At 39.5% G+C, this 24,646-nt stretch overlaps 3 protein-coding genes across 4 annotated transcripts in view; all 3 read right to left on the reverse strand.

Annotated features, from left to right (window-relative positions):
• Positions 1-820: 820 nt before the first annotated feature.
• On the reverse strand, positions 821-7,306 carry LOC142368464 (high affinity immunoglobulin epsilon receptor subunit gamma-like). The gene is made up of 5 exons (XM_075450639.1): positions 7,110-7,306; positions 3,560-3,651; positions 2,532-2,579; positions 2,010-2,033; positions 821-1,903 (listed from the first exon to the last, which is right to left on the reverse strand). Exons 1-5 carry the CDS (start codon positions 7,174-7,176, stop codon positions 1,850-1,852), a joined length of 285 nt encoding a protein of 94 aa, XP_075306754.1. The 5' UTR covers positions 7,177-7,306; the 3' UTR covers positions 821-1,849.
• Positions 7,307-7,493: 187 nt separating this feature from the next.
• Positions 7,494-19,306, reverse strand: ndufs2 (NADH:ubiquinone oxidoreductase core subunit S2). The gene is made up of 14 exons (XM_075450638.1): positions 19,168-19,306; positions 15,237-15,340; positions 12,126-12,316; positions 11,874-11,994; positions 11,207-11,319; positions 10,151-10,225; positions 9,756-9,833; positions 9,580-9,665; positions 9,306-9,425; positions 8,912-9,041; positions 8,465-8,560; positions 8,238-8,321; positions 7,775-7,832; positions 7,494-7,691 (listed from the first exon to the last, which is right to left on the reverse strand). The coding sequence occupies exons 1-14, from the start codon at positions 19,272-19,274 to the stop codon at positions 7,654-7,656; spliced, it is 1,401 nt and encodes a 466-aa protein (XP_075306753.1). The 5' UTR covers positions 19,275-19,306; the 3' UTR covers positions 7,494-7,653.
• A 1,691-nt stretch (positions 19,307-20,997) lies between these two features.
• The window catches only part of kirrel1a (kirre like nephrin family adhesion molecule 1a), a 32,829-nt gene continuing 29,180 nt past the window's right edge, over positions 20,998-24,646 (reverse strand). For both annotated transcript variants that reach the window (XM_075451047.1, XM_075451046.1), the window contains exon 15: positions 20,998-23,484. In XM_075451047.1, coding sequence (XP_075307162.1) covers positions 22,822-23,484 — 663 coding nt within the window. In that variant the 3' untranslated portion in view covers positions 20,998-22,821. The remainder of the gene's footprint in view (positions 23,485-24,646) is intronic.

Consider the following 24,646-nt stretch of genomic DNA (forward strand, 5'->3'; position numbering starts at 1 on the left):
GACATGCCACCATTAGGAGAGATAGCTCATAAGATGGACGTTAGACCACCTAGGTGGAAGGAGGTTGAAGGCTGTTGTCTCATTGTTGAGGGAGCTGGGTGTAAGTGGACAGAGTGTGAGAAAAATAGTGAAGGAGGTTTCAGATAAAGCAGTAAAATCCAGCCAGTGGATTTGGATTAGAAGATGCAATAGCGACTGGGGGCCCAGCAGGGGGGGCACTTAGGGTAAACAGACTTTTGAAAAAGCAAAGAAGAAGTTCAAACTATTTAAGTGGAGGGTTTGGCACATGTGATCCTTTTGAAACCAGGTGGCCATTTTGGGTGAGTTGGCTTGGAGTGAGTTGTATGGATTTGTTTTTGCTGGCATTGTTAGTGATTATAGGATTGTTTAGGTGAGTTATGTCTGCTGAATCTGCTAGTGTGTCTTGTCCTTCCTCCACCTCTGGCACCCTCTATATTTTCATTACCCCTACCCGAACCAGGGTTTGAATCCCATTCCTGCTTTTCTTACCTCTTTTATTTCTTCCCCTACCCGAACCAGGGTTTGCATCCCCACCCCGCTGTAACTGGTGTGCAGTTGGTGAGAGGCTGAGGTAGATTATGGTTGTTGTGGTGTGAGGGGCAGTGTTGGCTGGCATTAGGGGGGTGACTCTGGGACGCCAGTGGTCATTGTCTAGCCTCCTGGAGGTGTCGTGGGCCCAACTAGACGAAACACTGATGAAAGGAGGTTCCCACCTGATGACCCCAATGATATGTTGGTCAGCACTGCTCATTGATCTATATAATACGGAGTGTAGGGAATTATTCACTGAGTCCGGTCCTTTATTTTATTTATTTTATTTTTTATTTTCTTTAGCACAAGTTTCTTGTGTTTATATTGAATGTATCAATCTGAACAAAGGCAAATCTGCACACAATAAATATGTCTTCACTACGGTGGAACAGTAAAACCACTCTCACGAAACGATTATTTCTTTAAATTGAGTGGTTATGCGGAAAGAATGCAACAGCTTGGATTTTATGTGGAAATCCCTGAGAGACACATCTGCTTTAATTCAGTGAGCATTTTAAAGAGAGACAAGTCTGTTTGTGATATATATATGATTTAAGCGTTGTGTGTACATGTAACAGCTCCATGACTTCTGCATTTCTGTTTTGTGAACACAGACAGGTAAAGAACACAACAAAGACAGCATTACTGCCATCCTGTGGTGGACAGGAATAAAATAGAATAGACTTTATTGTCATTGCACACCAGGTTATAACTAATTGTGGAAACGCTGCTCTGTAAAGCTTAACTTGGATTCCCCTTCCCTCCCAATCACCTCCACCATCTGCCATCTTACCCAGAAACCTAGATTTGAAATACAAAATCATGATAATTTTTGTGCATTAAAACAATATTAAGCTTTATAACATTAAGCCAGAAAGAAATAGAACTGTATAGAACACAATGTCTCTCAAATTCACATGCATTTTTAAGAAAAATACTGCCTTCTTTCAAATGGCCTAAAAAAGGAAGCATGTGTGGCACAGCCAGCATTTTGGCCCTGACAAAAGCATGCGATATTAAACCTCTTACTCATAAGGATTACTTATATCAAATGTACCCAGAACATTAGAATTAAATATCTGCAATGGAGCAGAAAAACTATCTTATACAACAAGGGAAGAGCACTTCTGAAACCTGCCTGTCATGGGTCCCACTTCTTCTTTCCTGTTCTTATAAACTGCTCGTAGATTCTACAGTAGCAAATGGAGAATGTAGCAGTGGTGTACAAAAGCGGAGTATGAAATTCTATATTTAAATACAAAAAAAAGTATTTCAAAGACAACTGGACTGGATCCCATCACTTCTTCATGCCGATAGTTTCATATGTGTCCTGTGCATGAGGTGTCAGACCCTGAGAAGAAGACAAGAAGGGAAAGAAAGAGAATTTCAGCGCACACCACAAAATGTGACTAACTTTTGTAAACCTCCTTTACAACATTCGTGCTACAGAAACTCACCGTATAGATGCCCTCTTCAACATTCTAAAGAAAAGACAAGAAAAGGACACGGTGAGAAAACGCGCATTGTGGCAATCATAAAGAAGCAATTCCAAATCAAAGACACTTGCTGTTTCTTACCGAGAGCCAACAGATAGATAAGATAAATGTATCAGAAAGCTGATTTTAAAGATGTTACTATTAGGTGTTGCTTAAAAGTTGCACAGAGCAGACGCTATTAACTGCTTTGTAATAAAAAAAGCACTGCGGTGGTCTCAGGGAAGAAATTGAAACGTTTGCAGAGCTGAGCCACCCACAGACACAAACACACACATGCACAGCCTCAATGTCTTCATCACATTCAGACCTCAGTGTTTGTCCACTGAGGTTAGACCTGGCCAGTGAGATAATTTCTCCCTCTACAGAAGTTTTGTTTTTTCTCTGTCAACTGAAACCCAGCTTTGTGCTGTGGTGTATTGTATATGCCTCTGCTTTCTAGATGCAATTTAAACAGAGTGCAATATTTTAGTCACATATGCTCACCTGCTTCGGCTTTCCTTTCCCACCCTGTGCCTCTCTAGCATTGTAGATCTGTAGAGGATAAAGTTAAAGAAGGGAAAACTTCAACACTAGCCCATTATTCATCTTTTTCTTGTAATATTCATATCATGAAATCATGTTTGTACATCAGTTACTTTACGGTCACAGTAATAAACTATTCTACGTATACTTTTGTCCTACAAAGCACTGGCCAACCTCTTTAAAGAAAGAGGCAAATAAGCTCACTCAAGTTTTGGGAGCAAAAATCTTCAGATGACTAGATCATATTTTCAGTAATATAGGTGATGAACAGTAGATTTTATGTGAGTGATATTGTTGCAAAAGCAATCAAAGAAATGAAAAGTAGTAATGTTATAGGTCAAATTCATCTGTTGTTTCATGACTGTTTTGTATCCTCTTTTGTACATAATTGAAACTCAAAATGTAAAAGGTCAGAGGTGGAGAAACAGTCAGAACAAAAGATCCACAAGATGTAATGCACCTTAAACAAAATCATTTACAGTATTCACATATTCGCTTTGAATACTTCTAAATAAAACATATAGGCTCTCTGAGAAATGTGGTTATTGTCAATAGCAGTATTTTGTGACACCTTTTTTTTAATAAATTTTTTCATTTAAAAGTTACATGTCAGTTTCTCTGGAATATGTACAAATACTTCCCACGAGTTGATTAGCTTTTCCCTAAGAGGGGAGGTTCAGCACAGGGGGATAGCAAGCTCACACCCTCCCTACAATTTAGACTCATTACTGACAGCAATCTATCTGCAGAACTACAGTGAAGGAAGTATTTTTTTTAAGGCTTTCCTATTCAGTTGTCTCTTTTTAATTGTTAACCATGGATAATGCGTCAGACTACTTGTTATGAAGCAGGTTTTGCTTTCTGTCAGTGACAGCACTGCTTCTCTTTATCACTTATTTTCTTGGCTGGATCCATTATTGATTACAGATAAACATTCTAAAGTTGTATCCATGTGAATACAGGCAGGGTCAAACGCATGCAATGCAAACCTTGATTCTGCAGTAGAGAGCGGTCAGGATGACGCCGTACAAAAACAGGACGCCATCCAGCACATAGCAGATCTCAGGCTCGGTGAGAGCAGCTGAGGACAGATGGGAGAAAAATGTGTTAGGAGTTAAACCAGAATAGCTATTGTTTGTAAAACTGCTACAAAATTTTTTTGATAATGATGATTAAAAAAAAATTCTATATATTTGCATTGCTCTTTTCTTAACAACGTTGCAAAGAGCTTCACAGGAAGGGATGAGGCGAGTCGGGTCAGACGAATGTTTATAAGAGCAAAATGATAATAAAAAAAAAAATAAAAAAAGATTTATAAGAAGTGATTTGAAGGCAGTTACAGAGTTTAATTGAGTACTTAAACCAGTTTCTGGCACTGGACTTCCATTTTAAATAGTGCTTGTAATGAAAACTTCTCTCAGTGATGATGATACTATTGCGTAGACATCTGCACAATTGCCTTGTTAAGCAGTAGGCGCTGTCACCATCTCAGATTGTGAAACATGCAGCAACAGCAGCCTATATATATGCAATAAAAGAGTGCAACAAAGTAAACCGTGCGCATCATCTCAAACACACCGCACATACACACAGTGCAGATTATGGAGAAATACGGTGTAAACAATGAAATGGAAATTGGAAGGATTACAGATGAATGATTCACTGACGAGGATCAGAACAGTAAAATTGTCATGTTTTAGATATGTTTTTAGATGTGTTTTCATTTCAATTTCCCCTGTCCATGCTGCATATATTAGGCGCTGTGTTTTGATAAACTACTCAAAAAACAAGTTATTTTGCAAATGTTCTGAGAAAACCTACAGCTTTTAGGTGAGTTTAATCCTTTAATGTGCTGCTCAAGTGTTTGGTAAGTCATGCTTTAATCATATATGATCAAACATTTGGTGGAAGTTAACCTAAATGAGCCATCTCGGCCTCCACATGTTTGGTTACGTAAGTGATAACATTTTATGCAATTACTTCACCTTTAGGCACTTTTAAAAACAAGAAAAAAACCTCCATGATTTGTTTGAAATAACTAGTCACATTATCATTTCCCCAAGGAAATTACAAGATGCAAAGAAAGCCTTTTTTTTGTCTCAGTGAGGAATTAAAAAAAAAAAAACGTATGTATATATATATATATATATATATATACACTGTAATTAAGGAAAAACTTCACGCAGTCACACAGCACAATGTCATGTTTCGCACGTGGACGTCTCACGGTGAATTCAATATGTTGGTGTTCTGGAGAAACTTTAGAGTAAACCAACCCAACGTTAGCAGTTACAGAATAAAACCTATAACTCACACACTGTGATGAAGATCCTTTTATCAGCCTCAACACTGCATAAAAATGTGTCATATTTGTAGTGCCTATTTATTCAGTTTGAACAAGTCTAAATGGACCAATTAGAATTCAAAATCTGTTTAAACCCTCTGTGTGTCTGAGCGATTCATGACATTTTACATGTACATTATAAGAAAACAAAATGGTAACGATAAGGTTATTCAAATTATTTGTGACTATGTTGTTTGTTTGTTTTTTTATTGTGTGTGTCAACATGACTTTAAAAGCACTTCTCTTTCCCTCACACAGCCAGGGTATTGTGGAGTGAAAAAGTAAATAAATTTGAGGCTGTGAATTAGAAACAGTGGTATCCTGGTTCGTTGTTAACTGCTTTAATTTGTCTTTAGATAATAAAGGGAGTAATCAGAAAAACATTTTGTCAAAATTCGCTCATGATTATATTTACACTAGTTATCATGTTCTTTTCTAATGTATCATTTAACTCGTTACTGTTAACAACAGAAAATAATTCCAGTAGATTTTACAGGTTTAACGTGTTGTAAATGGCAATCCCGTACATTATTTTGGCTAAACTTGCCTATAGCTATTTACACAGTATTTATTTCTATTTCATTACAATTTCATTAGAACATTCCATTTCTCTTGACACAAGAACTCAATACTGTGACATTAACACAAACGTCATCTCTTCCTTCCCACTTTCTTTCTCTTCTACAAATTCAAGAAAATGATTCACTTCCCTAAAATCTTCAATCACATGATGATTCTGCACCACTTTGACTCACTTTTAACCACAGTCTATTGGTTCTTGGTACTCTTTATCCAGAAATCCTAATATGGCCGTGCTTTTGGATCATGGGCTCTGAATGACCAGACCAAAATCTTTCAAATGCAGCAGCAGAAAAGCCGGGCCTCGGACTGGCAGTTCTCCTACGCCCTACATGTAACACCTCTATATGGGCTGTGTGCTGCGGCGGGCGATCCGTACTCACATCTTCTCTAGTTTCCACAAGATACAAATGGAGCATGATCAAAGTTTAAAAACAAACAAAGAAACAAAACTTACACCTAAATGACATTACTCTCAAAGTAATGTGTGACCAATATACGAACATGTGTCGCAACACATTCCCCCTTTTTTATGGTGAATTTGTGTAAAACAAACGTACCAACTTGTTCTTCCACCAGCAGCCATAGTAACTTTAAAAATTTGCCTATTTCAGAGAAATAAATACAATTTTTCAACAAACAATAAAAAGGGTGTTAATATGTTCAAATATGGGACACTTCTATTAGAATGTTTTATTAGTTGGTAGTGACTACATTTCAGATTCTATAAGTAGGCCATCCGTTGTGGTTTAGAATGAAAGCAGAAATAACATCTCTGATACACTTTTTGCAGTTTGAGTGTCTCCAACAGCAGCAAATGAAAATGAGTTGTTATTGGCTTTGTTGATAAGTGTTTTATTAATAAAAACATAATGAACTTTAATTTGATCTCATTATAAAGAAAAAGAAAAAAAAGATTTCTGATTAGATCAGATAGATTTTACACGTCTCCATTTATGTATGAATTTAAATAAATGAATACATTAAAAGCAAATCTAGTTTGAGTGTAGATTTTTCGAGCCGTTTGAGCTTCATGTGAAAAGACACATTTTTCTAATGCAGTGTTCCAAAATGTAGTCTTTACTTGAAAATATGTGGTGGCAAACGCAGTTTGAATTTGGTTAAGAGGGAGCGGAACATATATGCTTGAGACAGGATGTGCATGAGAACTGCCTCAACAGCAGCAGCAGCTGAAGTGGCCATAGACACAAATGTGTGCATGTGTCCTCCACCACAAGAGCCAAAGGGGTCAGTTTCTTTTCACAGGAACTGCAACATGGTGACTTCATCTCTGTTGCCTACATTGAGCGGAATCAGACAATCTTACTGCTCCTTCGTACACCCATCTGCCAACACGTTAAAAAAATGTATGGACATTTTTTTTGGCTAGTTATGGTTGTTTTGCAGCTGAGTGTTTCGAGCAGTTATTCTATCAACACCCCTTGATCTTCACTTTGCTACACCATACACAAGTCCTGTTCACTCATACTGAATTTGATCATTTGTATCTAACATACAAAATATAAGATCTATGGGGGGAAAAAAGTCACCTCTGTGGAGTCTCTGGTCATTACACAACACTTAAAAGCCTTAACAGTCTTTATTTTCCAACTCACCAGCTCTTCCAAAAATCATCCAAAGAGGAACTGCCACCAGCAGCGGGTTCCTCCCCAACGCGGTCATGTCGATACAGGCTCGGCACGCACAACTGGGCTCCTTCAGCAGACAGCAAACACAACGACTCGTTCGTGTTTTCTCTGAGCTCTGGTGAAGACTCGGGTATTGCACACCTCACATCTAAGAGGGGAAGTTGTGGTCTGAGCTCTAAGTCCATTTGTCTCAGATGTTATCAGACCACTCCCCCTTTTAACACCAAACCAGAGGAAAGACACCACTGAGGCCTAATGCATGATTTCTCAAGTTTTCAGACAGCTTAAAGAAATAAAACCTTTCAAAGAACATTTCAGCAAACACAACGTGACAGAGATAAAGACAGTGTCTTTTCAGAGATAAAATATTTATTACGTTTATTTGGGCATTATACATTATAAGCGGAGTCATCGGTTGAGACCTCTCTACAGCGAATAGAGAACAGGAAGAGAGCCAGTCCAACAGAAGTGTGATAGAGAAAGAACCCTCCTCTTCATCAGCAGCGTCGCATTAACGGTCAACCTCACCAAACACTATATCCTGTGTACCTGTGAGAAGAAGATGAAGGGAAGACTGAATGTGATACAACTTCATACTGGATTTTGACTAAAAATTACAATCACATTCTTACCAATAATGGCAACCACGTCCGCCAACATGTGTCCTTTGGCCATTTTATCTAGACCAGCCTAGAAAGAAGCAAACGTGCATTAGCATACATAATAACCTGCGACCAACCATTATGCCCTGCAGATGAACTCATAATTAAGTTAATTTTCATTATTCATGAGATCGTAGCCTGAAAGTCAACTCACTAGCAGTGACTAACAGTTTGTTTATGCAATGTAAAAGACATTTTTAGCCTTACGAACCAAAACTCAAACGACTGTTAAACTGTACTTCACGTACACTTGAGCTAAGACAGGAACAGGAAGGTGGAGTTTCTGTGTACTTTAAAAAATGGTTTTATAATACCTTCGAAAATGTAGTTAATGAACTGAATCTAGCCGAAAGGGTGAGCTGTTAAAACGTGCTAAATTATTGATAAGCCGTGAGTTTAATATTTCAGAGTCTTGTGAAGTTTAAGACCGCACCAAGTGAGCGAATCCGGGAGCTTTGATCTTGCAGCGATAAGGTCTGCTGGAGCCGTCTGATACCAAATAAACACCAAACTCCCCCTGCAAGCAACACGAACACACACACACAAATACACTCCATTAAGTACAATGCAGGCCAATGATCATCTATAGGCTCAAAGGACAGAAAAACAGAAAATGAAAAAAAAAAAAAACTGATATAAACAAAGAATCTAAAGTTGTACCTTAGGTGCCTCTACAGCTGTGTATGTGGACCCTGGGGGCACCTGGTAGCCCTCTGTGTACAGTTTGAAGTGGTGGATCAGAGACTCCATGGAAGTCTAAGATGAGGAGCACAAAAAAAAGTTACATCTCAGCTGCTAAAAAACAATAAAAGAAAAATTAAAAAAACATAAATAAATAAAATCTTCACAGGAAATTAAACTTGCATTTAATGTGGAATTTTTTTAAACAGAAACACTGAAGCTTGTCAAATGGAAGAAAACAATCGATGAACTAACTTGAGCTTAATTAAAATGCATTTTGCAGCAGAACTAGCCTCATTTTACAAAAGTCAAAAACAGGAAAATTAAGTAACACAATGTGACAACAGGGAAGACACCCAAAGAGGGAAAAAGGTCATCAGCTTCTAAAACAATAAGCATGTGAGGAAGAGGGTTTACTCTGCTCACCTTCATCTCAGATCTCTTGGGTGGGGCCACTTTGGCGTCATCCACCTTAATCTCCCCCTCTGGCATCTTGTTGAGTGCCTGCAGCATGATTCTGAGAGACTGCCTCATCTCCTCCACTCTGCACAGATACCTGGACCACACATGCACACAGAGAAAAGCGTAGGATATAAAAGCTGATTTAACACTCCATTATAATTATAATGTCACTCCAAGACATTATAATCGCCTCATGCGCCACATATATAAAGCTGTGTGAGAAGTTAGCAAAATACACCTTTGAACAGCTTGTAATTTAGCTGCCAATAGTGTGGCAAACAAGTCTCCTAACTTGAGACAAATTGACAAACTGAAGCCTTACGTAAAGATAATCTACCGCCTTTTGTTAATCTTTTACCTGTCGTAGCAGTCTCCATTAGATCCAATAGGAACGTCAAACTCCACTTCATCATACTTGTCGTACGGCTGAGACTTCCGCAGGTCCCACTTGATTCCTGAACCTCGCAGCATTACTCCACTATTACAGGGATGACGAGAGAAGATATATGGCAGGGTTATAGATGCTGTCTACCAATCAAACAGACTAAATTCATGTGGCTTCTAGTTAAATCTAACTTAATCTGGAATATGTCATTTATTCCGCTGCTACTCTACTCAGATTGGAGGATTACCTGAAGCCATAGTTGAGGGCTTCCTCGGCAGTAACAATCCCGATGTCCACAGTACGATTCTTCCAAATACGATTGTTTGTCAGCATCTGCAGAAATAAAAGAACTCTTCACCACCTTCTTATGTTGCATCACATTTCATTGTGGAGATTTTAACAGTTGTACATGGAATCATTTACCTCTTCTACTTCATCAATTCGCAAGGAGAAATTCTTGCACCACTCGTAGATGTCATCCATAAGGCCAAGAGGCAGATCCTGGAACACAATAAAGATGAGTGACATTCATTCCTTTTACTCATGTTGTCACAGTAGCTGTTAAAGCGATTTATCTACGATCTAACTGATGTCTTTATAACTGCATAACCACTGATCTTAGAAACGCTCATGAAAACTGTTTTAAGTAGCTCATCAAGTCTCATTTTATTTGAGGTCTTTGATTTTTATCGTTATGAAATGATTTCTCCAGAAAAAATAAAACAGTATTCTATTACAAAATGATCTACCAGCTGCATGCTCAATAAACGTTATAGACCTCAAACAAGACACATAAAGAGTTGGGTGACTTTTCCTACCTGATGTACACCACCAGGCCTGATGTATGCTGCGTGCATTCTGGCTCCTGACACCCGCTCATAAAACTCAAACATCTATGGGGAAACAAAAGGAGACATAAGCAGGACCAATTCTACCTTCTTTTTATTGGGGATTGTGATATTTAATCAAACATCTCTGTCTCGTAACTTCAGGAAATTCACAGATGCTGAGTTTGCAAAGTGCTGGTCTGACAGGGTGTCAGAGAAACTACCTCTTCAAACAAGTGATGTTTAAAATTCAATATTAATGGGAAAACTGAACTTCTTTTGCAACACAAACAGCCGGTACTTTGAATGCACAGTATGTACATTTTCGGGTGAGATCCCATAGCAAAAAAAAAACAAAACAGAACAAACAAAAAAAAACCACCAGACTTGATTTTATAACAGTGCCATTAGAGCCAGACACTTTCTGTCCACTCCCATACACGTGCATATATTCAGGAAATTACTCCGGAAATGTAGTTCCCTAAAGTGTTGAAAATGTTGTTTCATGGCAAAGTAAAAAGTAAAATTGAGAACTGTTCCAGAACTATATGGAGAAAACGCTTCATTTTGGTCTCTTTTCAAAGGTAACAGTCAGGACAACCAAGTATTCCTGGGACTGAGTTAAACTGTTTGGGACTGATGATAAGAAAACACAATTAGACCACAATATGCTTTCTTATCAAGTCCTTGTCCGGATGTGATAACAGCAGCACAAAAAAATTTACGTTTACATGGATTTTTCTAACGAGTGGGATCAGTTAGAAAGAGTGACTGCTACTTATGTTACATGTGCGCCCACTCATAAACTGCAAAGCTGTTAAGAAAACAGCTGATGGCAGACTGTAGTCAGTTATGAAATATATTCTGATGAGACTGGACTGTATGAAAATACTTGTGATGGCAGCTTTTGAAGCAGGCAGAACTAAATGAAACTTTTCTGAAGTTAACAAATTTCTTAAAGACGGCAAAAAAAAAAAAAAAAAGAAGCAAAAACAGTGGACATCTAATTTCTGCATCATTCAGCACTGAGCATGGCACTGTGCTGACCTTCTCTCGCTCCTCAAACAGCCAAAAGAAGGGCGTCATGGCACCGATGTCCAGGGCGTGTGTGGTGATGGCCATGATGTGGTTCAAGATGCGGGTCATCTCTCCATACAGAACTACAAAAGAAACAACACAGAGACCACAACTAAGTTTACCAAGGATTCTTGTGACAGCAAACTACTCCAGTGCTTACTTATTGACAGTTCCAAGTGATTCCAAGAGATTTTATTGCTATGGCAGAATATAAGTTCAAATAAAAGGAACTAAATTAAATATTGAGGTCTCAGTGAACAGCAACAAAATAAAGACGCTTTTGACATTTTACCAGCTGCAGCTGCTCAGACGTATGGATGTGCTTTTTTTCACCTTAAGTTCTTGGTATAAAAATGTAATATATTTGAGTTTGGACACTTCATTAGACATAAGAACACGTCAATTGGCCTCTGGGAAATTTATGTTGGAAAAATGGTAAATAGCTGATCTGCTGGCACACAGAAAGAACCACAGCTAGCATCTGTGATCTAGAATCCTTCCATGTAGCCTAAAATTAATGGCTGAGATGCATCTGAACACCATTCAACAATCTCTGTCGCTGACAAACTGAAAAAAAAAAAAAAGAATGTTAATCACAACATTTTGTAAAACCTATGTGACCATTCATATTCACTACCTCTGATCCACTGTGCACGGGGTGGAGCCTGGATGTTGAGCAGCTTCTCCACAGCCAGAGAGTACGCCTCCTCATTACACATCATGGAAACATAGTCCAGACGGTCAAAGTAGGGCAGAGCCTGGAAGAGAGGTGAAGGAATTAGGTAATACAAGAATTACGATAAAAGTCTTCAAGAAGAAAAAAAAAAAGAAGAATCCTGAATCAATTCAGGGACATTAACTGTTTTATTAGTGATGTATAGCCGTGTACCTGCAGGTAGGTCTTGTACTCGATGAGCTTTTCAGTGCCACGATGAAGCAGGCCAATGTGGGGGTCACATTTCTTCACAGACTCTCCACTGAGCTCCAACACCAGACGCAGAACACCGTGAGCTGCAGGGTGCTGGGGGCCAAAGTTAATTGTCAGGTTGGACACATCCTTCTCTGCTGGAGGATCCTTGTCTGAAAGGTGAAGAAACAATGAAGGAAGAAATATATAAAAAAAGAGAGTGTAATTTAACAAATTGTATGGACACATCAAAAGAAAAATGCAGTGGTTCCTACTTTTAGTTTGACTTTTCATTGAAGTATGAACCCAAGATATTTATGTCTTTTTCCTCAACAACCACATTTGTTAATATACATCCATTCATGAATTTTAAGCCTGCAACACATTCCAAAAAAAACAACACTTAAACACTTAAATGACTTTCTGGCATTGAGGATACCAAAAGTGATGAAGACTTTCAGGCGTTATTTTGTTCCGTTTTTCCTACAAACACAGCTTAAAGGAGAAGGTTTTTTTTGTTTGTTTGTTTTTTTTAAACCTGGACCTTATTTCTGGCATAAAATACGGTCATCTACTCACCGATAACAGTTTGGTTAAAGTCGGCGTCCTTCGGAAGATATTTAGATTACTCGAGATCCGCGTATATTAGGGGTGGAACGGTACAAAAAACTCACGGTTCGGTACGTACCTCGGTACGGACCCTACGGTTCGGTACATTTTTGGTACAGTGCCGAAGGAGACATGTAGCGAGGTTTGAGCACATGTAATAGATATCTGAATCCTGCCTCTTCTACAGTGGAATATGGGCGCATAGCAGATGCGATGTAAATTCCAATTGCTTCGGTAATTTTTTTTGCTCTGCATGTATTCGTATCCAGGGGTTGTTGTAATACATTTGGGAGACGTAATTGGTCGGGTCTTTTTATGGTTCTATAGAACGCATCTGACGGAGGTGTTTGGTGGTCGGTAGCTACGCCCCATGTCATGCTATCACGGCTGAAATGTTTCATCATACCACACAGACAGAACCGGCGCGTGTTTAATAAGTTAAACTTACACGTTGTCTCCTTTGTCTGCGGCGCTCTGCTCTCCTTTCTTCCTTCATGAAACGAAGAAGTATCGCCTGCGCTTGATCCTGACTCTCTGTGTGCTCTTCCAGCCTCGATATTAGACGCCTGATGTGATCGTCCATGATTAATATCACCATCATGCAGACCATGAACACGGTGGCCTCCCCGCTCTCCATATTAGCTTCTTTGTGGTGTTTTTTCTTCTCTCGGGTTTTGTTGTTTTGTTGTTGAATAGCGCTAAACGGCTAACGTAACACGTCACTGACGCAGACGGCTGCGCATCAGTCCCGACCCGGTCCCGACTCATGTGCGAATGCAGACTGAAACAGTTCCGCTGGGGAAGGACAGTTATCAGAACGAAATTCGAGTAGGACAGTTCTGATAACTGCGTTCTTATAACTACTCTGTCCGAAAGCGTATATCTCTACGGACCAATCAGAGCTTGCATGTGGCAGTGTTTAAATGGGTCCTGAAGGAAACTCTTGCAAAATAACAGTTCCGCGTTCAGATCAATATTAAACTTCCGTACCGTGTGTATTCTGCGTGGCAATGCGCGTACCGTACCGTGACGGTTCGGCACGAATACATATACCGTGCCGGCCCTAGCGTATATACATACATAACGGGAGTGAACAGGGCATAGACAATACAGCCTCTAAATAAGGCATGATCTATCTTTATTTCACCATTACTTTAAGCCGAATGAATGAATGAACGCGTACTATTGCACTGTTAGCTCAGAGCTGCCATGTTGTTGTTATCCAGGGCTATCAGGGGCTTATAGGAAGCTTTCTACACACGCGTCTAGTGGGATGACTTCATCAAAATGCCCTGCTGCAGCACAGCTTATTTACGTGCTCTGTGACAGTCGGCTAACTTCACACGGAGTTTTCTACTGCTAGTTTTGTGCAACATGGCAGGATATTTATCAGATTTTGAAGACATCTTTGAGTACAATGGAGGTCCTTACCTAAATGAATGAGCTGTGCTGCAGCGGCGACTGTTATCAGTGAGTAGATGAACGTATTGTATACCAGAAATAAGGTCCAGGTTTAAAAAAAAAAACAACAACCATCCCCTTTAATGTGTACAACAGTACAGAGTTGTCATCTCATGTGGTTACATCAGCTGTTAATGGATGACAGTTCTTGATGCTGTCTGAGGGTTTGGAGATCACGGGTGTCCATCTTAGGCTTTTCCCTCCAGATACCCTGAATGGTTTAATGATACTCTGCACTATAGAGGGAAAAATATTCAAATTCTTTCCATTTTTTCTTTGAGTGAAATTGCTTTTTTAAACAGCTCGATTTTCTCACACATTAAAGATCCTCTGCCAATCCTCAGCCCTTTGTGGATCCTACTTTTGTACTAAATTGTGGTTACAGTCATTTGTGGACAACTACCTTTTTAGCTCACCATTAGTCCTAAATTTCCTAAGCTTTTCATGGAAATGTTTTGCAGACCTAAAATGCAAATGTGACTGCATGTCAAATATAAGAAATAAATCAAAATGAAAACAAAAACATCAAAGCGTCCAGACAGAAACTCAAAGCAATGACTTGAATATAGAAAGTGCACGATAAAATAAATTAAACAAAAAGAGGCAGAAAAGGAACTCAAAAGCCTTTCATATACTGGTTCAGCTTATAGGTAAAAAAAAAAGAAAGGAGTCCTTCTTAACCCGTTGTTGTTCCTCCTAGTGAATGTTCAGCTATAACATAAAAATGTTTCTGGGTCATATCTGTGTCTATTTTTGTTTGTTTGTTTTTTATTCACAAAATAAAGAAGCTGAACCAAGTGTGGTGAATCCATCATTTTTGTGGTTGTAATGAGCTCCACATATCAGCAGTTTAGTTATATATTAGGTCAGAAATGGAATATCTGCCTCCATCTTAATAAGTTACCAAAATTAAAATAACAAAACAACGACATTGCTACAGCCATAACAATGCAAAAGGTACACTACCCTTTGGATTTAAATATCAATTAGCTGAAAGTCTTAAACCTGTCACTATATGCATACCATTCCATGGGGGTGGTACCCATTTCTCATTAATGGCAGTGGGGTACATCACCGCTCCAGCATACTGCTCCATCCACTCCACATCTGGCTGCCATTGTTTCTGCCTGCAAGAAACACAGAACATTTTTCTCAACATGAGGTGAAGTTCACTGTAGCCACCCTTTGCCAAGATGCAACAACATTATCCTGGATCAAGATAGGTGAAGTCACACTGGCTACCTGCATGCTAAGAAGCTTTTAATCAAAATCTGGTAAGGATGCGGTTTCAAGATGGTGATCATTTGGGCTACACCCTGCCTACCAGCCTGACGAAAAATAGCAAGATCAGACGAATGATGGGAGTGTGCATAGAGAGTCACAAAGATAGACAGTCACGTGAAAACAAAGTACACTACCCTGCTTTGAAATTGCATGCCAAGTGTAGCAACACCAAACCAAAAAGTGTCCAGCACCATGTTTCAAAATCAGCATTGGGTTCTGAAAAGCTGTCTTTAGTTCACACTAAACTTTTACACATATGACACTGAGTCTGTGAAGAGCACATTATTTTAAAAAGACCTGGGGCCTCATGTACTTGCGTGGATTTCCTACTGAAACATGGCATACACTCAAACCCAATGCCCTCCAACGTACAAAAATATCCGGATGTATGAATCTGTGCGCACGCATCAATCCAAGCACATTTCGTTTGTACATCCCAATCAACGTGGTCGGAGCACCCGACTCCTCCCTGGCCACGCCCCTACTTAAATATGCAAATCATATTTAAATGAGCCCTGCACCTGCGATTCCCCTCTCTGTACGATCAGAAAATAAAGAAAAAAGAATGAATAAGACGGGAAAAAACGACTTCACGGAAAGCGAGATGGAGGTGCTACTTTCTGAAGTGGAGGCCCGCAAAAATATGTTCTTTGGCACGCTGTCCTCCGGCATAAGCAGCAAACGCACGAGGAGTGGGTGGGAGAGCGTGTGCCAGGCTGTCAATGCTGTGGGGTCTGAGAAGCCACACAAGCAGAGGTGAAGAAGAAGGTCCGACATTAAGGTGGATTTGAAGTGGAGACTGGCTGCCCACTGCCGAAGTGTGGCCAAAACAGGTGGGTGGGGGGGTGACCGACTCTGTTTGAACAGAGAGTTGGTGCAACTATGGGTGACACTGCTCTCTCTGGGGTGGTGGGAGCACATGTGGGTGACTCTGATTACCCCCAAGGTAAATACCGATGTTTTTGTGTAACTCACAATGTGTTCATACGGTAACGTGAAGAAGTGCGCCGGGGAAAAGGTGAGGCTGATTAAGACATTTCACACTTTACGCACAAGGTTATTAACATTTGCCCACAGAGACGATCAGGGGCTTGTTATAAAGATCTTAGGCTGAAGTTTAACCAGCAAAAAACTGCAAGAAACTAACTTTAACCACCGACTATGATGCTGTGAAGACGGGATAGAAATTGGGGGCGCACATACTCGGAGAATAATATTAGGACAATTACACGAATAAAGTTACTCACCAAGAAGCCAACCATCACGCACAGTGCCAACTTGTAGTCTGTTCCCAACAATGCTGTTACTCAGAATGTATGAATCGTGCGTTGAACCAGGCCACCTAGCCACAATGTTAGTTAATTGAATTTACGCATCACATATGATCTGTACATCGATCGAATGAAAATGTTTCCTGTTAACATACGAATTCATCATGTGATTGCGCTTTTATAGCAATGTGTGTGCAGTCGATAGCTCTGATTACAAAACCGGCTCTCGCTTCAAATTGAGCTTTTATTTTGGCCTGTTCAACTGCATTGTATGGGAATTTGATATACGTGGCTGAGATGCGGATAATTCTTTCCCACACGGCTGGCATGGCTCGGTTCAGGGTAGACTGGCACAGTCCCAATCGGTTGGCCAGCTCCCTCTGGAATGCCCCGGTTGCTCGCAACTCCAGTGTGCACATCACCTGTGAGCACAGGCAGCGCATGGTTCCTCGCTGTGTTGCGCTCCAAAACCGGCCGCAGCTCTGCGCACAGTTCTAGGAGGATTTCCCTCAAAACGGCTAATGAGCCAGTCGCCAGCAATTCCTCTCCGTCTACGGAACACATGCTCTCTTCGAATTGCACCATTTGCAAAGTCTTCTAATACTGCTAAAGCAGCCATTGTTTTTAATGGTATGCATTGCACCACTTTGCGCATGATTTTATATCTACTCGTGTAATTGCAGACACATGGGTGTGTTAATTGTTTATCAGTATTAATTGTTCATGTATCTCAAATGTGCACATCACTATCTGAGGACTAATTGTTTTCACATTTATTTATTATAACAGTTTCCCAACATCACCTTAGGTGTCGCCAAAGAATCAACAGCTGTAGAAAAGTGCGTACGCCAGCCCTGAAGTTGGCGTGAGGCACCGCACATTTCCACAGTCTTTTCGCTCTTGATACATCTGATCATTGACGTGAAAAGGTGCGTACGCCACTATTTTGTGCGTACGCACCCTTTGTACATGAGGCCCCTGGTCTTTGCCTTTATGTTGAATGGCAACCATAGTTTTGATCAAAGTACTTTTTTTTTTTAAGCAGATAAAGGATTTTTACTCCTTTTTTAATTTGTACAATATATTTCTGATGGGATAACCATAAACTTTAATATAATAGGCTACAAGATTTTCTTTTAGTTTTAGAGAATTTAATTCTTGAATTCTTTCTGTTGCTATGTATTGATTTCTTTTTTCAATACTTTTAAAAAATATAAATATTTAACTTCTTGAAACTCTAAAGGCATCCAACCCAACCTTTTTATTTTCTGGGGGATCAGAGAGAGCTCTTTTGACCATAATGTGATGACACCACACATTACAACAGGAAGAGAAAACCAAGTCCTTTGGTCACAGGTTCCACTTGTCACTTCATAAAAATGCTCAAATCACCGGCACCAAAGTTGCAAGCCCAGATTAAGGTAGGGAGCAGCTCTCCTGTCATTATCTCTAAATGAGCTGGAACAGGTTCTGCTTGAGGAATGGATTAATCACAGCTGTCCAAAGCTTGTAATATCTGATATATTGAAGCACTTATACCCACCAAAGGAGAACCAACTCGCTGTTAAATAAGAAAAAAAAAAGTAACTTAATACGATGTTTCCACTATTTTGTCACAAATATGCAGCCGTGTTATTATCATTTCCACATGATCATTCTGCTTTTTTATCAAAGTTATGAAAATAAAAGCAAAATACACATGCTATGCATCATTTGCTACAGTACAACACTTTCATTAATAGGCAGGATTTTTAATGCTGGATGTTACGTCACAAAAGGTGGGGGCATATATAAGATGTTGGCATGGCAAGCCTTCCATAATGTCTTTAACTAACCTTGACTTTTTGACACCCAAACACGAATCATTTCAGAAGGCTAAGCTGAATAATCAGTGGTAGTTTCTTTCCTAATTCAATCCTGCTCATCTAAATATTACAGCGAGAGGATATGTTATTATTATATGTTGATAGTCGTGGTTTACTCTTTCTTGCTGAGCAACTAATCTATGCTTCGTCTCTTACGAAATAACAGTACCATGTAATATTTTTCCCAAAAAAATAATACTGACTGGAAAATGCGGTCTGTGATGTAAACACCGACACGCAAGCAGCTAAAACTCAACTACAGGACAGCAAAAAAAAAAAAAGGCTGACCTACTGTGCAATTTATACTTTAATGTTACAGTACTGTATGTATCTTATGGATATGTTTTTTACTCAAATTGACAGTGCTAACTGTACCAGGCGACTTGTACATTTTGACAGAGACAATGTCGGCTTATCTACCATCATGCTAGCATTAGCCTTTCAGCATGCATCGTTAAGATGAGCTTAAGCTGTGACATCAAGTGAAACAAATGTCTGTGACAAGCGTCACGTTTGAGTTTTTTGATATCATACCTGTTCTGCAGCAGTGTACAGCCAGGGCTCAGCAAATTATTGCTTAATATCAGTTTTGCTGAAGGACGTCCCAGCTTGGTAACCGACCTCAACATTGTCGCCGCCATGTTGGCTGTTAGACAACCTAAGGCCACTGACGTAAAGGATTTATTTCTTCTGTTGTTTTTAGAGGCTCAGGAGGTGTGACTGCCACCTGTCGGTATAAAGAAGCCCACTTCTTTAAGCCGTCAGAGAAATATTTTTGTTCTTGTAGCAGTTTAATTTTATAGAGCAAGTATATACTGTCTTTTGTCTGTCTATATACTGTTTGTTTTCTTTAGCAGTGTTGTTCTTCTAAACTTAATATATGTTATATATTATATAACATAATAGTCTAATAGTAATATAGTTTATCAAGATATTCGGAGGATATGTTTTCATACCGAGTAGGTCAACAACATGTCAGGTAATAGAAATATGAGTGTTATTTTATATGATTTGAATAATCACTTCTTTTTTTTAATATCAAACTATCAAATACAAACTAAAAATACTAAAATGTGGTAAATGTATCTATTACATGCCATATCAAATAGTATTGACAAGTTTGAAAAGTTAGTGATTGAGCAGTTGATTAGTTTTCTTGGGGGTCAATAAAATCTTTTTGCCCAAGATATTAAACAGAAGAGGGTACTTGTTGTCATGTTGAAAATATTAAGGTATTATTATACAATGATAGGGCAGCTGCAATAGTATTCTAATACCTGAAAAAGGCTTTTGATAATGTGAATATAAGATTTTTTTGTATAAATCAAAATATTCACAGCAAGGTCTTAATTGGATCAAATCATGCTTTGAACATCAGGAGAAATTGTCAGTTTTAATGGAATATCATCCTTTCATAACTGCAGAATGGACAAGCCACAAGATTCCATTTTACGTTACTGAACTTGTTGGAGTTTCACAGTGGCATAAAAAATACTTTTCTGTTATTGAACTGTAAATAAACATCCATGTGCTTTCGAGGGAAAGTGTGTGTTGGTACTGCAGCTTTTCATAAAAAGAGAAAAAATTAGAAATGTGGACAAGTTTTAATATTTGGGTGTTCGTTTTAGATTGACAGTTAAAAGCTGTGGCTTGTATTAAGAAGGTAACCAGAGCCAATAAAAGTATCAATGAAATCATTCAAACAAATCTTTATAGTTTATGCCTCCAAGTTTGAAACTTCTGGATCAAAACCCCATAAAACTGCACCACTACAATATACAAAAAAATATAATTTAATAAGGTTTGCTCATTTCATACATTTTTCATGTGTGAAATTCATGATTTAAATCTTGTATGAACTTGCTCCCGAGCTAGCTAGTGAAATTATTTTAAATTGTAGCCACCACATAGGGAGCAGTTCATGAAGATGAACCATCAAAGTAGTGTATAAAACATTTGGGGATTCTTACTTTTCATTTAAAGATCCACAGATTTGAAGCATTTTTTTCCAACAGGAATAAGAATGATCGCAAACTTTAAAGTTTTCAGTTCTCATAGAAGCGATGACTTACTCAAAGACTCAAAAGCCAAATCAAGGACAGGATCTACAAATTAGCCATGACTGGACATCCTGTATACATTGCAAAGGATTCATCTTTTAATAAATATATAATTATTTATATGTATTGTCCCTGTCAAATAAACTGTTTATAACTGAGTAAAATAAATCTGAAAGTGTGACAACAATTAAAGTTAATGTTATTATTATTATACAGCTGTTTGTAACCACAAGAAAAAACAAGAAAAAAACTGAGTCTCCATTACTTCGAGTTAAAAAAACGCATCTACAGGACAACGACAAGCTTCATTTTTATAAAAAACAGTGCTTTTATTTATGTAATAGTGTGGAAAAATAATTACATACCATTTTTAAAAAATATTGAAGATAATGAAATTAAAAAATGAGAGTTTGATAACGTTCGTCGTACATCTTTTGAACAGTTGTCTCTGCTACGAACAGTACGATAAGATAAACATTGGATTTTTCTAAATTCAAAGACACAATAATACAGGATACAGTCCTACCAGAGGTATAAAAGTACTGTAACAGGATTGTGAGAGAAATGATATGGACATATACTTAAACACACATCCACCCGCCCACACAAACACACCATAAATGCACATACTGTATACGTGTTGACAGTATCCTTCCCAGACACACACAGTCACTCGCACTTCTATACAAACACACTGTACAAATCGATGCGCCAACGCCCACACACTCTCCCTCGATTTTTATCGCTCACACACACTCGCACACACTCAGTCATACACTACTACATGTCAACATTGTGAACAAGCCTTCATTAAATCTCGCCATACACATTCTCCTCCGGCCGTTTTGGCAGACAGACAATGAGGAATGATTCAAAATGGAAATGTATGACATGTTCCTTTATAAGGCCACTCCAAATCCATCATCTGTGTTTTACCTATCAGTCTGCACCAGGCTGGAAGTTTAGAGTTCAGAGAAAAAAGGCTCCAGCCCTAAAAAAATGTCTAGGAATGACTCGAACTCTCACTGGGCCTGGCTTGTAAAGCAACATCCGCCATTAGAAAGGAGCTTCTACTGCATATACACGGTCTAAGGTGAAGAACGACATGAACACTTGGCACTAGGTTTCCTTTTTTTTTCTTTTTTTTTACACTGATGCACCCTTCTGGTGTGAAATACATCTGCTTTTGGCACAGCTCTTCTGACTCAGTGGATGTCACTCGAGTTACGTGCACTCATGCTCAAACTTTTGGTCCATACGTACACTTTACACATTTTATATTGACAAAAATAATTCTGTAATGTTAAAAAATAGAATACAAAGCTCTAGTCAGGTGTGCAAAAAAAAACAAAAACTGAAGACATAACAGATATATAGATGAGAGACGTCAAAGCATGAATACTGTAGATGCAGTGCAAAATGATGTCCACCTTCCCAGCCCCAAGCTTTACCCTTAACCCAACTCACACCCTTTCCCTGCCTAACAGGCATGATGGTAACTGTACACATGGGCATTCTGGGATACTATATACTGTGGTATGCTCTATGATTATTGAATGAAACAATCAGCAAACAGAAAATCAAAAAATGGCGGCCAGAAATGACTTCCACTGGCTGAGGTTTCTTCCGATCATCCATGTTGTACCATGTTACACAGTCAGTTTGCTTTAAGACGTTCTCTCTCATCGTTTTACAATGTCAGTTTTTAGCAAAAGCTAAGGGCTCCACAGATCTGTGATCTCTCGTCCTCTCTCGGGTTCTTGCTCTCCTTCCCAGTCTTGATTGTGACTTGCGCTGTCCGCTCTTTCAGAGCTCAGATATACAAACACATCGGGTATGTGGGAATTTTAAACTGTATGGAATTTCCCTTCCCTGTCTCACTCCTTCATTTTTAATTCTTTTTGTTCTCTGTGCCTCTCCTTGTCTCAAGGGCATGGTTTTCTGACTTTGTGCATGGGGAAGTGTGTGTGTGTGTCAGATGTTTTTGTGGCTCTTTCGTGTGTGTGGCCAGTAGGGTGTGTTATTGTGTGGGAATGTGTGCATGTCAATTTGTGATTGTGTGTGACACTATTTATAAGATGCTTTCGCATGCTCAACTAAGACTGTGAGGTGTTTGCACATCTCTGTCTCAGACGTGAGTCTGCATTCTTTGTGTGTGTCGGCTGTGAGAGTAGTCAGAGTGTTGCGAGGTGTAGGAGAAGCGAGTGGAGCTGCCGTACTTTCCTAGTCCAGTCTCTGATCCCGAAGGAGCTGGGCCTCCGGGACCGACTCCAACCCCAGGGCTGCCCACCCCAGATCCCACCCCGTACATCTCATAGGAGGGGCCGGCCTCCAGAGGGGCCAGACTAGACGGTGCAAAACCCATGCGGTAGGTCTGGTAGTGCGATGGGTATCCGTAGTTGTCGTAGGCCAGCTGGGAAGTGGAGTCCAGGAGGCTACAGTCCCCAGGGAAGTCACTGGCTGCAGGAGCTGGGTTAGTTGGGGGCTGCTGGCTCTGGCCCCCCCGGGTGAAAGTGTTAAACTGGGCATAGCTGATGTGGGATAGTCTGGAGGGTGGCCGGGGGTCGTAGCAGGCCTGAGGGCGCCCGGGGGAGGTGAGGGGGCCGGGGGGACCAGGGGCTCCTCCACTGGCAGTGGCTCCTGAGCCTCCAGTGCTGCTACTGATAGATGCCGCTCCCCCTGGTGTTCCTCCAGGGGAGCGGTAGTCAGAGTAGTGCATGTTGGAACGGGACGCAGGGTGGACTTCATCGTGGGTGGAGGCTCGCACATTGTAGTAGCCGTTGGTTGGGTCCTGAAGCGTAAAGAAGGGAAGACAGCAAGAAACATAATGCAATATAGAAAAGAAGAAAAAAATAGGGATATCCTCGAGAGAATTCTACACACAAATAAAACAAATAGTATGCTCCCTTATGATCCTCACAAAGAATTTGTTATTGCTGTGGAAGGTAAGAGCTCACGGTTAAATTCTAAACCTTTTTAGCAGCCACTCTATTTCCGACAAGAGTCCATTACAAAAACAAGGCCTTTTTGATTTAAATAGTCACGTGAAAAAGAATGTACACTCTTTGTCAATGCAACAAAGACTAGGCCAAAATGTCAAAACAGTGTGTTAAAACTAAGTCCACCCTTATTGTTTCAATAGGAATTAAGAGGGTAAGTAGCAGTCAGGTGCTGCTAATCAAATGCACTCTACAAAAGTAGTTAAAAAGTAGTTTTTCTGTTTTTGTCATTTTGCTGGTCTGGCTAAAAGTCAATGTCCCAACAAGTTCACCCTCAAGGTCAGATCATGCAAAGCTCAGAGAAAATGTAAAAAAAAAACTCCAAGAGCTACATCTCAGACTCTACAGGCCTGATTTGGCATGTTAGATGTTAAAGTTCATGACAGTACAATTAGAAAAAGGTTGAATGAGTATGGCTTGTTTGGATGGGTTGCAGGAGAAAGCCTCTCTCCCTAAAACGAACATGGAAGCACAGCTTAGGTTTTCAAAGTCACATCTGAACAAACCACAAGACTCCTGGAACAACATCCTTTGGAAAGATGTGACCACAGTGTAGAAGTTTGCTCATAATGCACAGCGGCACCAAATGCCTGAAAACTCTAATGACCTGAAGCAATGTTGTATAATTCCAAAATTCCTCCACAATGATGTGAGAGACTAATAACATCATACAGAAAACAATTAGTTCAAGTTATTGCTGCTAAATATGGTTTTATAACTGTTGAGTCATGAGTTGTCCTTAATTGTTCACACACTGCTTCTGCATTTTAGCTCAGTTTTTATTAAATGAGGACACACTGTAATATGCAATGTGTGGCTGTTTCTCTGAGGTTGTATTTACCTAATTGCAAGATGATTTCTGTTATATGTAAACCTCAGAAATATGGGAGGAGGATGTACATACATTACAAACTCACAAACTACATACTGAAAACCTGTTTTTAACAAGTACAT

Source organism: Odontesthes bonariensis, chromosome 19, assembly GCF_027942865.1.
Source record: "Odontesthes bonariensis isolate fOdoBon6 chromosome 19, fOdoBon6.hap1, whole genome shotgun sequence".
In the NCBI taxonomy this organism is placed as follows: domain Eukaryota; kingdom Metazoa; phylum Chordata; class Actinopteri; order Atheriniformes; family Atherinopsidae; genus Odontesthes; species Odontesthes bonariensis.

What these genes read in the sequence shown, in the direction of transcription:
- LOC142368464 (XM_075450639.1), bottom strand. Translation starts at nt 7,176, where the DNA reads ATGACCGCGTTGGGGAGGAACCCGCTGCTGGTGGCAGTTCCTCTTTGG. An exon ending in CTCTCTACTGCAGAATCAAG is followed by an intron (nt 2,580 to 3,559) that starts GTTTGCATTGCA and finishes TATCCTCTACAG; the next exon opens with ATCTACAATGCTAGAGAGGC. An exon ending in TTGAAGAGGGCATCTATACG is followed by an intron (nt 1,904 to 2,009) that starts GTGAGTTTCTGT and finishes TCTTCTTCTCAG; the next exon opens with GGTCTGACACCTCATGCACA.
- ndufs2 (XM_075450638.1), bottom strand. Translation starts at nt 19,274, where the DNA reads ATGGCGGCGACAATGTTGAGGTCGGTTACCAAGCTGGGACGTCCTTCA. An exon ending in AGTACAAGACCTACCTGCAG is followed by an intron (nt 11,995 to 12,125) that starts GTACACGGCTAT and finishes CCTCTCTTCCAG; the next exon opens with GCTCTGCCCTACTTTGACCG. An exon ending in CTCCCGGATTCGCTCACTTG is followed by an intron (nt 7,833 to 8,237) that starts GTGCGGTCTTAA and finishes GCTTCTTTCTAG; the next exon opens with GCTGGTCTAGATAAAATGGC.